The sequence below is a fragment of the Notolepis coatsorum genome (assembly GCF_963971535.1).
Source record: "Notolepis coatsorum genome assembly, chromosome: 6".
Classification (NCBI taxonomy): domain Eukaryota; kingdom Metazoa; phylum Chordata; class Actinopteri; order Aulopiformes; family Paralepididae; genus Notolepis; species Notolepis coatsorum.
This window is the reverse complement of record NC_140170.1, coordinates 82,608,316-82,624,900: the sequence shown is the minus strand read 5'-3', so window position 1 is coordinate 82,624,900 and position 16,585 is coordinate 82,608,316. Positions and strand designations below refer to the sequence as shown.

The window sequence follows — 16,585 nt, the reverse complement described above, 5'->3', positions numbered from 1 at the left end:
GGCTATTGTGAGAAACTTTTCTTTTTGTCACAACTCCAGCTAACTTCTTGCTGAGGGAGACAAGATTCTCTGGCAGCGGTTATTAGTTGTGTTCTCTGTGCTGTGGCCACCGCAGGCACACCCATCCTCATCCTCCCCCCTGCTCCACAGCACAGGGCTTCCCAGGGGGCATAAATCATGGGAGACGCCCCTGGTGCTGTTGATCGATATCGATCTGAGCTCCCTAAGGCGCGCCGCTCTGTCATAATCCACCGAACCGCAGGAACTCTGCCGCACGTGCAACGTGTAGCTATCGTCTCGAGAGTCTGTCCTGTGCTGCACGCTCACAAAACACTATTATCGGTAATATCGATATGATCAATAGATCAATGTAATTCAGCTGCAGGCCATACCTCAGGCTCTACCAGGAGAGGTCTGGAGATATTCACAGTATAATGAGTTACTAAACCCCAACCCACACGTCCGTCCAACCAAAACAAAAGTAGTAAACAAAGCGGTGCTCTTTTGCCTACAGGTCGCTGTTTGATGGCATTACATATTATACCTTTAAAGAGAAAAGATGGTCCGAGCTAGGGATGCACCGATCCGATATTGGTATTGGTATCGGCCGCCGATATCAGTAAAATAGCTGGATCGGGTATCGGTAAAAAATATATCTGATTTTTTTTTTATATATAATAAATAAAATAAGAAATAACCATTCAGTACATTTATATCTATGTGTTAATTTGTTACATTTAGTTTCACTAAGTTAGGAAAGTAATGTTTTAAGTCAAGCCTGATGTTGCCTTGCACAAAAGAATGATCGCAGTCTCTTCCACACAGTGACAGTGAGGCACACAGTTTATTAATTGAATGAATGAAGTTTATTTTCTGTCTTTGTTTACAACAAATCAAAAACACACTTGTGATCCTTTACAATTCTTAAAAACTAAATATATTTTAATAAAAAATAAACGTGGATTAAATTCATTTTTTTGTAACTTTTTTGGAAAAGAAATTTGGACAATGGGATCGGTATCGGGACTGAAAAAGTCAGATCGGTGCATCCCTAGTCCGAGCACTGCATTCTTGTGCAGTATGTGCTGCATTCTTGAACGCTGTATTTATTCTTCCAGACGCCCTGGGCGAGTAGCGGTGCAGCGCAAAGACCGCAAGCCAACTCTTAAACCGGCATAATCTGGTATTTTGTGTACTGAAAATGCAGAACAACAGGCAGATGTTCGACTCAATGCTCTCTGTGAGTTAGTGCACAATGAGTTCTGAATTACTGTGAATTCTGTTTAAAAAGAGAAAGTGGCCTGAAATTATAATAACAATAATAATAATAAACGTTGTATAGAACCTTTCATACAAGAATTGCAGCCCAGAGTGCTTCACAGCAGTAATGTAGACATAATGGACATAAAATAGACGTAAGATTTGCATAAATATAGACAGGCATAAAATGTGCAGAGAATTGACATATGAAATGTAGGTTAGAACGACGCCATCAGCAGGAACAGGGGGGGTGGGGGGACGGGGGCTGTGGGGGACAGGGGGTGGGGTTCTTCACTTAGCTGAGTTGAGGCTGAGCTGGGAAAACCAGGATGTACTCCAGATAATTGCATCGTCCCTCATGTCATTCAAAAATACCTATTTGAATATACATATTATATAAGATAAGATAAGATATTATATTCCTTTATTGATCCCTTTGGGGAAATTCGGGCATCATAGCAGCATGGTATGGTGCCCTAACTGGCATGATATACGTTGTAGTCCGTGCAGGTTTTGATGGTTAAGAGTCAGACACACTTTTAGTGGTCAGACGTTCCTAATAGTTCTCGAGTTCTGCAGCCGTTAAAAGTCACCTTTCACAAGTAAGACGCCACACTCACGCTGGTTCAGTCTGGTAACAGATGCTGAGCTGATGGTCTTATGTACAACAAGCTAACAGATTGGGTTTTAAAACATCATGAATACCCTTATTAACACTTTGGTTGCCTAAGGTTAAATTAATGATATACCATAGATTGCCAGCGCTATTTGTCTATGGAGAAAGTCCCCTTCTTTGCAGGGCTATAACTTTTTAAATTCTATTGCTACATTGCCATTATTAGGGCCCATTCAAAGTCCTATATGTATTGTTCATTGTGTAGCAACGTTAAACTTTTTCATTCACATATTCATAGTAAAGTATGGTCTAATGTATAAGTATGTTTTCATCTCTTTCTGCAGCTTTCTCCAGAACGTGATATATAGCCCCAAATGCATTATATTGATGATGAAATACAGTTTGATGGCAATCAGCGCGATATAAAAAATTCCAACTAGACGTACTTCTAGAAGTTACTACACGTCATCTGATGTTGACCGGATGGGCGAGGGGGCGTTTATAATTCCGTGGGCAGCGTTATACCAATCATCTAATGTGGGTCAAATGTTGATAATATCAGTTATTATCGAAGACGGTAACGTTACACGCTGAAACTCACCCCAGTCTCCGCGCGCCGTTGGGCGATCATCGTCGAGTAGAAATTTTATCATTATGGGATATATTATTACCCGGTCCATCTCCAGCTTGTATAATGGTATATACGTCCAAATCATGTTGTTTATCGAGTTATTGGCAATCGATCGCTATGTAGAGTGACAAGCTAGAGTCACGGGACATGTACCGAGTGGCCGGAAGCAATACGGACGTCTAGCAAAACCTCTAGTGCGCTTCCTGTTAAGCGATTGCGCCGATCGGCCACCAGATGGCGCTCCTGAACCGCCAGAGAGCTCAGTGGGTCCTGCTGGTGGATCTCAGGCCAGCGGAGGGACATTATGAATCCGATCGCAGATTTTTGAAATATTGATATAAAGACGACGTACAGCGTCCCCCGGCAACTTTAGCATGGCCAGCAAAGACGTCTAAAGACGGCTCCCGGCACCCAAAGTGTTAAAAAAGAAGTATCAAGGTAGTTTGATGGTGGTTTCACCGTGTTTTACTATGGCACCAACCATTGTATACATAATTTACCATGGTATTGCCATGGTAAAAGCCATGTATTGTCATGGTACCACTTTTGCACGTTTGTAATAACACTACGGTATAATCCAATTTAAACCATGATACTGATGGTGATGTGATATAGTTGGTCACTACCATCAGTGACCAAGTAATTATGGAAATACGATGATACCCTTTTGGACATACCACAGTACTTTTTTGTAACGGTAAAGAGACCTTGTATGCAAAAAGCTTGGAAGAATTTAACCACTGATCTAGGATTTACTGGTCAATGAACTCAGAGGCAAAATGGTCTCAGATCAGCCTTTAAACCAGGGTGGCCGCTAAACTGCATAAAATTACAATAAAGCTTTCTACTTCTACTTCTAAAATGCACTCATGTTTGCTGGGGGAGTTCTGTGGTCGTGTGCATTAATCACACAAGTTAAAGTTCAAACGTCAACATTCCTTCTCGTCATGAATCCCGCAGTGAGTCGCTCCTAACCTTCTTGAAGAGTCTGATGACGTCCTCGCCCACATGGGCCAGGCGGACAATGACGTTGTTGTTGTAGATGTCGCTGAGCGTGGCGTGGTCTCTGCTCTCACGCCTGGTCTGGTTCAGCACCAAGTACCAGCAGTTCACCGTGGAGAGGAGGTTTTGGTCCTTTCTGAAAGAGCCAAGGTAGAAGTTAGCTAGTTCTTTAAGATGGCAGATAATAAGTACAGGTCAGGTTTTATAGGTAGACATCAGAGGGATATGTTTGGGATTTTGGACCTGTAGCCCTATTTGCTACTGATTAAGGATGCTGTCCATATGGCATTGGTAGTCCTTTCTCAGCACAATACATGCTGTTCCTCCTACTGGGTACCTGCAGATCCAGCTATTAGCCACAAAATGTAGCCGAAGTAAATGGGGCCAACACTGAAACCTACTTTAGGGGCACTGTGAAGTAGGTTTCAGCGTTTACTCCAGGGCTCATAGAGACTGGAGCGTGGCCCCATTGACTTTGCATTTGTTTTGTGGCTAACTAGCCAGAGCTGCACGTATCCAGTAAGAAGAACTCCTATCAATCCACAGCATCATTGGTAAGTAGGATATAGTGCCTTTGAATCTTTGTTTGTTTGTTTGTTTGTTTGTTTGTTTGTTTGTTTGTTTTAGGATCCCTGTTAGCTTCTGCACAGTAGCAGCTATTCTCCCTGGGGTCCAATAAGTTACATGGTGACAACACAAACATATACATTGACACTCATCACAATATATTGACAAAACACATAAAGAAATAACACACCTAAACAAAACAACCACTGCAATTAGACAAAGCAAATATACCTTTATGTCACTCATGTCATTACATTTACATTTAGTCATTTAGCTGATATTTAGCCGTGTATCCAAAACTTACAAGTTCTGTACAAAGTCAGTAGGAAGGGTACAACTTCATAAAACAGTGTTGAAACTTGGGGTGCTGCAGTCTTGAGTGCATAGTAGTAGAGACATATTAGCATAGTAGGTAGTAATATAGGCAAGGAAGATTATTTAGTGGAAAAGTGCATGATAGTAGAAGACGAGGGTACTGTAGTAGTACGAAGGTTAGTGTTTTTTTTTTTTTTTAGATATTATTTGAAGAAGTGTGTTTTTAGTCGAAGGCGAAAGATGGGTCGGGTCTCCTGACTGTGGTGGGAAGTTTGTTCCCCCGTTGTGGAGCGAGGGGCGAGAACAGCCGACATGTGCCTTTGAAGGATCACTCTGGCGAGGGTGAAAAGTTAAGTGCACTTTCTAGAGTCGCCTTCTCCCCTCATGACATTTGCACACATCGTTATCACCAAGAAGGGTATTGTGATTCATTCCACCGTCTTCCGAGATGCCGTCCGCTTCCTCCCCCCCGACTCCCAATGTAATCGTGCGTCAGCGGAACCTCTGCATGACCTCGCCTTCTGAAGCATGAAAAGGCAATTGTTGTTTTGTGAATGAAAACTAGTTGCAAGATATGAGCCTTTTCAGCTCAATGAGCGCATTCAGGCGAGACCCCGCCGGACAGACGCAGCACACAGGAGTCGCTTATTAATGCTTCATGAGGCGAGGCCGACGCCACGATTCCGCTGACGTACAAATCTCCCCCCAGAGTGTGGAATCTCTGACGTTTTGATTGTGATAATCGCGTTGAGCTTTAACGGGGGAGTGGGTGGCATCTCAGTGTAACGGGAGGACGGGTCAATTAATCAACGGAAAAGCTTTTTTGTTGAGAATGCCGTCTGCAGACTTCATGAGGGGGAGAGGAGACTCTGGAGAGTGGGCTTAACCTTCACCCTCGCCAGAGTTATCCTTCAAAGTGACGGGACTGGAATAAAGCTAGAGGAGGTTAGGGGCGGAAAGAAAAACTGAGTTTGGCTGGACGCTTTGTGGTGCATCCAAGGTGAACCTCTCCTCCGAGGGCACATCCACACCTGCCTCGCCCCGCCTGGTTAGATCCAACCACGGAACCATTACCCCCCCCCCCCCCCCCAGTGACAACATCCCGCTCAGCCCGCTGTGGTCTCCATCCGCTCACGTGTTGAACCCTGGCGCCCGTTTGATTGAAGCGAGAACGCAATCGGACCAAAGGGTTTTAATAATGGCCCGTTTTTGTGTTGACGTTTTTCAGTATTTCACCAAAATTTGCAATTTTTTTGCCACAATACAAGATCATCAGCTTTGCTTTTAGTCTGGTCAAAATAGCCAAATAATGTCATTATAATAAATGCATGACAAATTGTATGCATAATCGTGGATACAGTAGACAGTAGTGTACAATTGTTTACTGGCGGTGAATTGGACAACCTAAATAGCATTGTGCCGTGTGTGCAAGTGGAAATAACAAGATCCTGTTGGTTCATTTTCATTATACATGTTGTCAACTGACCTGCATGATCACAAAACTGAACCAACAGAAAAACTCTATAAAAAAATTTAATAGAAATACAATAAAAGTAACAATGTCACTTCTGATTCTGACCATTACAAAGGAACTCAGGTATGGAAGTACTCTATACAGGCTACTGTAAGATGTAACTAAAAAGGCTACTGTAAGATGTAACTATACAGGCTACTGTAAGATGTAACTATAAAGGCTACTGTAAGATGTAACTATACAGGCTACTGTAAGATGTAACTATACAGGCTACTGTAAGATGTAACTATACAGGCCATTGTAAGATGTAACTATACAGGCTACTACTGTAAGATGTAACTATACAGACCACTGTAAGATGTAACTATAAAGGCTACTGTAAGATGTAACTATACAGGCCACTGTAAGATGTAACTATACAGACCACTGTAAGATGTAACTATAAAGGCTACTGTAAGATGTAACTATACAGGCCACTGTAATATGTAACTATACAGACTACTGTAAGATGTAACTATACAGGCTAATGTAAGATGTAACTATACAGGCCACTGTAAGATGTAACTATACAGGCCACTGTAAGATGTAACTATACAGGCCATTGTAAGATGTAACTATACAGGCCATTGTAAGATGTAACTATACAGGCCACTGTAAGATGTAACTATACAGGCCACTGTAAGATGTAACTATAAAGGCCACTGTAAGATGTAACTATACAGGCTACTGTAAGATGTAACTATACAGGCCACTGTAAGATGTAACTATACAGGCCACTGTAAGATGTAACTATACAGGCTACTGTAAGATGTAACTATACAGGCTACTGTAAGATGTAACTATACAGGCTACTGTAAGATGTAACTATACAGGCCACTGTAAGATGTAACTATACAGGCCATTGTAAGATGTAACTATAGGCCACTGTAAGATGTAACTATACAGGCCACTGTAAGATGTAACTATACAGGCTACTGTAAGATGTAACTATAAAGGCTACTGTAAGATGTAACTATACAGGCTACTGTAAGATGTAACTATACAGGCCACTGTAAGATGTAACTATACAGGCCACTGTAAGATGTAACTCTACAGGCTACTGTAAGATGTAACTATACAGGCCACTGTAAGATGTAACTATACAGGCTACTGTAAGATGTAACTATACAGGCCATTGTAAGATGTAACTATAGGCCACTGTAAGATGTAACTATACTGGCCACTGTAAGATGTAACTATAGGCCACTGTAAGATGTAACTATACAGGCCACTGTAAGATGTAACTCTACAGGCTACTGTAAGATGTAACTATACAGGCCACTGTAAGATGTAACTATACAGGCCACTGTAAGATGTAACTATACAGGCCACTGTAAGATGTAACTATACAGGCCATTGTAAGATGTAACTATACAGGCTACTGTAAGATGTAACTACAGGCCATTGTAAGATGTAACTATACAGGCCACTGTAAGATGTAACTATACAGGCCACTGTAAGATGTAACTATACAGGCTACTGTAAGATGTAACTATACAGGCTACTGTAAGCTGTAACTATACAGGCCACTGTAAGATGTAACTCTACAGGCTACTGTAAGATGTAACTATACAGGCCACTGTAAGATGTAACTATACAGGCTACTGTAAGATGTAACTATACAGGCTACTGTAAGATGTAACTACAGGCCATTGTAAGATGTAACTATACAGGCCATTGTAAGATGTAACTATAGGCCACTGTAAGATGTAACTATACAGGCCACTGTAAGATGTAACTATACAGGCCACTGTAAGATGTAACTATACAGGCTGCTGTAAGATGTAACTATACAGGCTACTGTAAGATGTAACTATACAGGCTACTGTAAGATTGAATTGAATTGAATTGAATACTTTATTTTGACACAAATCGTATGACAAAAAAAACATTTTAAAAGACAAGACAATAACAGTGTCAATAACGCAGGTCAAAAATGGATAAAACACAATAAAGCCAAGGCTTGTTTCCATTGTGGTCCATACATGGAACATAAAAAGGCACAGAAACACAAATGGACATGTACACTGACAGGACACATTCTAAAAAAAAAATTATAAAAACACCTAACCTGACAACTCATACAGTTAACTAATGTTAAAAGAAAATCTGCAAACCCTTAAAAGCAACTCATGATAAAAGAAATAAAAGCCAAGTTATGATAAAAGAGATAAAAAAAACATTTTAAGACCAATTTGAGTTGCTGCTGAGCCATGTTTTTAGGGCGGATTTAAATCCGAGAGGGGAGTTCAGGAGTTTTAAAAATGTTGGCAGGGCATTCCACATTACCGTAGCAGAGTAAAAAAATGCATCTTTCCCCATGCATGTCCTGACTCTCGGCGGGACCAGGTCCGTGGGGCTTCCTCTTGTGGCGTGTTTGTGGACATCTCCTACTTTATTAAAATAATTGACTAGGTACTTGGGGACCGTTTCTTTTAGTACTTTAAAAACCAGTAGCATTTTAAGCTGGTGTACTCTTTCTTCAACCCTAAGCCATCCCAGCCTGCTAAAGTGGGCTGGCGTTAGGTGAGTCCTAAAGTGAAGGTTGTGCAGGAGTCTCACTAGTTTGTTTTGGGAGGTCTGGAGCTTTGTCTTCATTTGTTTTGATATGTTGCTGTACCATGAAGTGCAAGCATAGTCAAAGTGACATTGGATGAGGGCTCCAGCTAGGGTCCTCAGAGCGTTCCTATTTATGAACGAGGAAATTCTAAATAAAAATTTGGTTTTTTGATTGACCTTAGTAATAACTTTTTGTGCCATTTTTTCGTTAGAAAGTTTGTTATTTAAAATAAAGCCCAGGTAGGTGACCTCCTCTTTATCCTCAATAATGTTTTCACCTACTCTAATTTTAAAACCCTGGGATTTCTTTAGGTTGGCGTTTGACCCAAAGAGTATGGCCTCTGTTTTTCCCAGATGTAGAGACAATTTATTGTCACTGAGCCAGGAGCAGATTTTTTTCATTTCACTGCTCAGGACACTTTCCACTTTAGACTTATTCCTGTCTGAGACCAGGAGTGCCGAGTCGTCAGCAAACAGGAACAGGTTGCAATCGCATGCCGATTTCATGTCATTAATATATATTAAAAACAGTTGAGGTCCCAAAATGCTTCCTTGGGGGACCCCACATGTCACTGGAAGGGACGAGGACAAGGTGCCATTGATGTCTACCACCTGTTCTCTTCCCTCCAGGTAGGACTTGACCCATTTGGCTGACTTGCTATCAAAGCCTATCGCTCTCAATTTTTCTAGTCGGATGGAATGGTTGACCGTGTCAAACGCCTTTTGCAGGTCCAACATTACCATCCCACAGTAGTTCCCCTTGTCCATCTCCCGTTTTATATAATCTGTCAGGTACAGTAAACAGGTGTCAGTGGAGTGTGATTTTCTGAAACCTGATTGGAACTGGTACAATAGTCTATGTTCAGTCAGGTAGTTGTCTATCTGCTCATATACCAGCCTCTCAATTACCTTTGATATGGAACAAAGGATAGAAACGGGGCGGTAGTTACCTGGATCTAGTTTGTTTCCTTTTTTAAATAGAGGGGTTACCCTAGCAAGCTTGAGTTCTTGCGGGATGTGACCCTGGTTGATGGAGAGGTTGGTGATATGGGCTACAATGGGAGCTATGATGGAAGCAGAGTCTCTGAGAAATCTGGTGGGAATATTGTCATGGCCTGTGGCTTTTGTTGGCTGCAGCATACTGAGCTTTTTCATAACCTCTTCAGTAGTTACTTCAGTCAATTTAAAATCATTTTCACGTACACCCAGTTCCTTATAAAAGGCCTGGATGTGCTGTATGCCATATCGGCCAGAGTGGATCGGCAGTTTGTTCACCAAAGTGGTAGCAACAGTTGTGAAGAAGGTGTTTAAACAATTTGCCACGCTCAATTTGTCAGAGATGATCGTGTTATCTATTTTCAGGTTGAGATTTGTGGTTTTAGTCTTGAGTCTATTATTGTGACCCAGTGTTTTTAAAGACTTCCACAGTTTTTGAGGATTATTTTTATTTTCCTCAATTTTTTCGTTAAAATAGTTCAGTTTTGCTTTTTTGATCATATTGGTTACTCCATTTCTTAGTGTTTTACATGTCTCAAAGAGCTGTTCATTTTTAGTTTTTCTGTATTTAGAGAAGCTCTCATTTCTCACACTGATGGCTTTTAGAATCTCGGCAGTGACCCAGGGCTCTGTTCTGGCTTTGACCCTGGTCACCTTTGAGGGTGCAAGCGTGTCAATAACTGAAAGGAAGGTGGTTTTAAAGCATGACCAAGCTTTTTCTGTCGATGTGCAGTTTAGTACATTTGTCCAATCTACTTTGTCCAGAGCTGTTTTTAAGGCTTCACTTGTGTAGTTTTTCAGAGATCTGAATCTGATTGTGTTGTGACAATTTATTACAGGTCTGTGAATTTTACGAGTGCAGAAAATGATGTGATGGTCACTTAGACTGCATTCTATCACGCCACTTCTAGAGATCTTGGTCTGGTCTGATGTCAGAATTAGATCAATGATGGTTTGTGTGGAAGAGCAGACTCTTGTGACTTGAGTGATCAGCTGATTTAAGTCATGTATGTTGCAGTAATTTCTGAATGATTTAAAGATTGGTGCATCTTTTTTAAGAGTGTTGGTATTAAAATCTCCAATCAAAATCACCTCAGATTTACAAAGATCCACTGAGCTCTCTTCCAGTAAATCATAAAATGAATTTTGAGTTGGAGGTCTGTAGAGGACACCGATTAAGAGAGGTTTTGTTTTAGGAAAAATTATATCAAGCCACACTGCTTCGATATCATTGTGATTTAACTCGGGCCTCATGTTAAAACAAATGTCCGCTCGGACATAAACACATACACCCCCCCCATTTCTATTTCTGTCTTTACGTATGACAGTGTAATTTTCTATTTCAATCTCAGAGTCATTTATGGAACTGTCCAGCATTGTTTCAGAGAAAGTTAGTATTGCGGCTTTGCCGTTTCCAAACATTATTCTGATTTCGTCCATTTTATTGATTAAGCTTCTTACGTTGAGATGAGTGATATGGAGTCCTCTGGAAGAGAATACACTGTCCATTTCTGCGGTAGTTAGAAGATCCGCGCTGCCTCCCTCGTCCGCTGTGTCCGACGGGCTGTAGCAGGAGCCCACGGAGGGCACCCTAATCTCCTCTGGCGTTTGCAGCTGAGTCGGCTGAGACAGTTCTGGGCCTCGATTCGGTTGTACGTTACCCGACATCAGGAGTAGGAGAATTAGAAGCCAGGTCCTCCTCGCTGGGCTGTTCGGCTTGCCGTCGCAAGTGCGCGCTGCATAGGGGGAAAGTCTCCCATTTCCCTGGGCCCACAGACAGCGTAGTCCTCGCGGCAGAACCCCGAGTAGTTGAGACGTCCATGAGATAAAGTCCTCCCCGAGCAGCGGGGTTTTCATGGCAGGATCTCTCACTGAATCCGGGGAATCCATGGTGCCTGGGGTAGGCCACACATCTAGCGGTGTGTCTTGTGGATCTTCCGCGTCAGCAGGGACACCAGTCCCAGGGATCCCCAGCACCAGGTAACCGACCAGGTAGAATAGCAGGGGAGGTGGCCACATTCGGCACATTATGGGATTTCGTAATATAATGTAAAAAATGTTTTAATAACCCAAACGCCTAATTGCTACCAAACATTTGGCAAATGTTCTCTCTGTCACAGAGAAAGAACGTGTACAAGATTTTACACAGACACGGTGTCACATTCCACGCTGTCACATTCCAAGCATTCCAAATGGCCGCGCCAGTGTTGTTGGCTGGAAATGTCTGGATGTTGTTTGTGTGTGGCCAAGTTTTGCAGAAAGTGGTAAAAACAGATGTAACTATACAGGCCACTGTAAGATGTAACTATACAGGCCACTGTAAGATGTAACTATACAGGCCATTGTCAGATGTAACTATACAGGCCATTGTAAGATGTAACTATACAGGCCACTGTAAGATGTAACTACAGGCCATTGTAAGATGTAACTATATTGTAATGTCAATATGTCTAAAGATGAACTAATAGTATGCACTCTTAACTCAAAGCTTAAAATCACATTAGGATGTGGTCTCTTAAAGTTCCACTGCTTCTTGTAAACCAGTCCAGTGATGGTGTCTGTGATCAATACAAATGCACATTTAGACAGAAAAACAAACAAGCACACACACACATGCACCCTGAGATGCACACACACACACATTCACTTCCCTGAGATGCACACACACAAATACACACACACACACACATTGATTGTTTCCTTCCCTGTGGTGCTTGGGGGCGCATGTGAATGTGATTATATCTTTGCACCAAAGTGTTTGTTTGACTGTACTGTACTGCCATTGTTTTAATAGACAATTATACCACGCCCTTGTTTATTTATTCTACTGTTCATCGACTGTTCCAACAACAACCACCATCACCACCACCACAATTGCAAACAAAAGAAAGATGTAGAACAGACAACTGAAGAGTGAAAATTAGACTTTCTCACACTTGTTGATCAGGAAGGGGAAGTTAAACCAGCTGATAAGCAGCTGGTTAACTATATCTGTCTACCGAGTTCACACCTACTAATTTACAGGCAAAGACCTAACTAACGAGAAACCTCTTACCATACTCTTACCATACATGTCACACAATCAGGCCAACACTACAACAGTGTTCACGACATCACCATGCATTGTGCTCAACATCTTCACTCAAGTGGTTTGATTACAACCCTAGCTTGTAGATTGCCCTCACAAAAAAAGTATCATGGTAGTTTCATTTCTTTCAGTTTCACCATGCTACCGGACATATTGTTTTTTATTTGTTAATTTTGTTGTTTATGTTCAACCAATGCAGTTTTATTTAAAAAATTATTTACAGTAAGAAGAAAAATTATAATAATGTTAATAATAATTGATTGACATCTTGAAGAATGACCTTATTGATCTTGCTAATGCTAAAGCTATACTTCTGCGCATACATCAAACTGTCATTGGAGCTCCACCATAGGTGTCTGTGGTCCTGGCATAGGCCCAGAATGTAACCACGTGTAGGGCGACCCCAATCGATGTGAATGGCCCGCTTGCCTTGAGCCACACATTTCCATATTTATCTTGATGTGTGTGAAGACAGCATTGCTCTCATGTGGAGCAGACTGGCAGACTGGATGAGTTTGCATTATGATATAATTTGCAACTAGAAAGGTGTGGCCAGTAGAGTGCAAATCCCCACCAGGCGGCAGCCACCCATTTATTTGCTAGTAGCCCACACGTTAGGTGAGGCTTAATTGTAGGGGGCGGGGCAAACCCCCCGCATTATTCCTATTACACTATGACACAATTACACTAGCACATTATTACATCAGCACACTATTACACTATAATAATAATAATAATAATAATAATAATAATAATAATAATAATAATAATAATAATAATAATAATAATAATAATAATAATAATAATAATAATAATAATAATAATAATAATAATAATAATAATAATAATAATAATAATAATAATAATAATAATAATAATACATTTTATTTGGAGGCGCCTTTCAAAACACCCAAGGTCGCCTTACAGGGCATAAAAACAGAACAGTCAAGATTAAAACAATGATCTTGGCAAAAGTGTCAGTGGAGTTAAAAACAAGACAAACAATGTAAACGTATGAGATATAAAGCAGTGGCACACAGGGTGCAGTTATAGTGAGTATGCCCAGTAAGCAAAGCAGTTAAAAGACAAGGTTAAGAAAAGAATAAGATAAACAACAAGTATAAAAAAAAAACAGATGTACTATGACACTAATTTATTAATACATACAAAAGACAGGTATATCAATGCCAAACGGTTCATTATGGCATTTCCCTGTTGTAAACAGGGGCCAGAAAGCTGATTCCCGGAGACTTTGAGCAGCGAATCTGTACCACACCCTCTCTCATGTTCAAAAGGTGTAACTTTTCCTGAATATGTATTTCAATGGACAATGATGGAAATTAATTCAAATGAAATACTTGTTGTTGACGAATGTGAAAAATATTTGAGACATTCACGTCCCTGGCCTGCTGTCAGCCTGTGAGGCAATGTTTCATCCCATCGCCTAGTTCGCGAGATTAGCTCCAGGTAGAGAGAGAGAGAGAGAGAGAGAGAGAGAGAGAGAGAGAGAGAGACACACACGCACGCACGCACACACACACACACACACACACGCATGCACACACACACACACACGCACACACACACACACACACACACACACACACACACACACACACACACACACACACACACACACACACACACACACACACACACATGTACATCACAAATACATGATCTCCCCCCAGGTGTTCTGCCTGGTGGAGATAAAGATGTGCAAGATGCTACGAGATTAGTTGTGAGAGAACATTGGCTTGGACACCTTGGAATGACTGCAAAAATTAAAGGAAAAAAAAGGTTCAGATGAAATCAACGATAGGAGACGTGAGGATCAGGAGAACAGCACCTCCCTGTCTCGGCCGTCTCCCCACATTAAACACCAGGACATGGATTACAGTAGGGGTGGGGGGGGGGGGGGGGGGGATCGATACGTAGTAGTATCGCGATACTTTGCGTGGCGATACTGTATCGATACAGGGACGCCAAGTATCGATATTTAATTATTAATTAAAAAAAAGTCCTTATTTTTTTTGTATAAGGAAGTTGCATTGTTCATCAATACCTGTAATAGTACAGTAGTCCACACACACATGTGCATTCAGTTAAGTTGGAATATGACTGTAATACAAACAGTTCAGTTTGTCAGGTACATGCAACACAGATTACAGCGTTTACATCTGTCTGCTTGAGAAAATACCATGTTCTGCAATAAAAATTATTGAAGTGAGATGAACAGACTGAACTTTATTTTATTAGATACAACATGTTGACAAAGTTTTACTTTGCAGTTGAAAAAAGGATAAAATTGTAAATCAAAATTGGATCAAATTTTTATTTTATCGCAATACTCAGCGTATCGCGATATATATTTAGTATCGCGATACTATCGTATCGTGACGCAAGTATCGCGATAGTATCGTATCGTGAGGTCTCTGGCGATTCCCACCCCTAGATTACAGTGTGGACTGCAAGGTACATATGCTCTGATCACTCCATTAGCCATCCCAACGATCCCACTGTCCAAACACACTATGAACGCTCTCACCCCTGCAACCACCACCAATAACATACTGCAGACAGTTAACAACTTTGTACCTCAGCGCTGACCTTCATTGTTTGTTTGTTGTATTGGTTGTCCTTTTTTATTGCTCTATTATACAACGGCATGCAAATTTCTCTATTCTGATTGGCTGAAACAGTCCATTTACACGTATGTATCCTTCATAATCCACGCTCCTGGTCCCAGGACCCGCCCACCACCGAATCACATCACTCCGCCGGATCACTCCGTCGGAAAAAACAAGATGGCGGACAATAATCTTTAACAAATGGATATGTTGATAGCGTCATAACGACTAAATATAAAGCGATTCTGTCAAGGGGAACGTGTTAGTATTTTAAACAATGTTGGATGATGTAATTGATGGGTCTTGACTCAATCTAGAACAAAAGAAAAATCGCGGATTGATTGATAGATTAATTGATTGATTTAAATTTCTTCCTTCCTACTTTCCGACTGCAGCGTTCTCTCTCACACTGTCCGACGCGGCGCTGGCGTACCCACAAACACACACATACACACACACACACACACACACACACACACACACACACACACACACACATACACACACACACGCACACACACACTGTGACACACACACACACACACACACACACGCACACACACACACACACACTCCTGTCTGCAACAGCGGGGGAGTCAGACTGAGAGAGAAGCAGCGCTGTTTTAAGTGAGCATGGTCTATTGAATTGATTGATTGGTTGATTGCTAATTTTATTACTGTACCCCTGGTTTCCAACTGGTTAAGTTTAGGCTAAAAGAAATAAATAAAAAAATAGGGCGAAGAAAACGTTTTTTTCCTATAGGGCAAAGAAAACGTTTTAATAAATTTTCAATCAATCATTCCAATAATACACAGTTGGATGTGTTAGTTGGTTGGATGCACTTCAAGCTGCTTCCACATGAGGCAACTTCTCTCAATCATTCCAATAATACACAGTTGGATGTGTTAGTTTGGTTGGATGCACTTCAAGCTGCTTCCACATGGAGTTGTGGGAACTACTTTTTCTGGCGGATGGTTTTTTCAATAAATCTTCGATTAATGTGTGTTTATTGTATAGAAATAAGGTTGGATGAATCTGGCAGTTGTATAAAAGCTTTACACCACGTGCAGTCGTGATTTGTGACCAATAAACCATGCCTAGGGGGGTCTAACGACCCTCGGCTGCGCCTCGGGCCTAACAACCACCCCTAGGCATGGTTTATTGGTCACAAACCACTCCTGCGTGTGATGTAATGCTTAATTGTCTGTTAACTGCCTGAGCGGTTACTGGATACCTGAATTTCCCCAAGGGGATTAATAAAGTATCTATCTATCTATATATCTATCTATCTATCTATCTATCTATCTATCTATCTATCTATCTATCTATCTATCTATCTATCTATCTATCTATCTATCTATCTATCTATCTATCTATCTATCTATCTATCTATCTGTCTGTCTGTCT

The 16,585-nt window shown here is 41.1% G+C and overlaps 1 protein-coding gene across 1 annotated transcript in view; it reads right to left on the bottom strand.

The window, feature by feature from the left end:
• LOC311230653 (SLIT-ROBO Rho GTPase-activating protein 3-like) overlaps positions 1 to 16,585 on the bottom strand; it is a 102,870-nt gene that overhangs the window by 46,442 nt on the left and 39,843 nt on the right. The window contains exon 3 of the mRNA XM_084317001.1: positions 3,483 to 3,645. Coding sequence (XP_084173127.1) covers positions 3,483 to 3,645 — 163 coding nt within the window. The remainder of the gene's footprint in view (positions 1 to 3,482; positions 3,646 to 16,585) is intronic.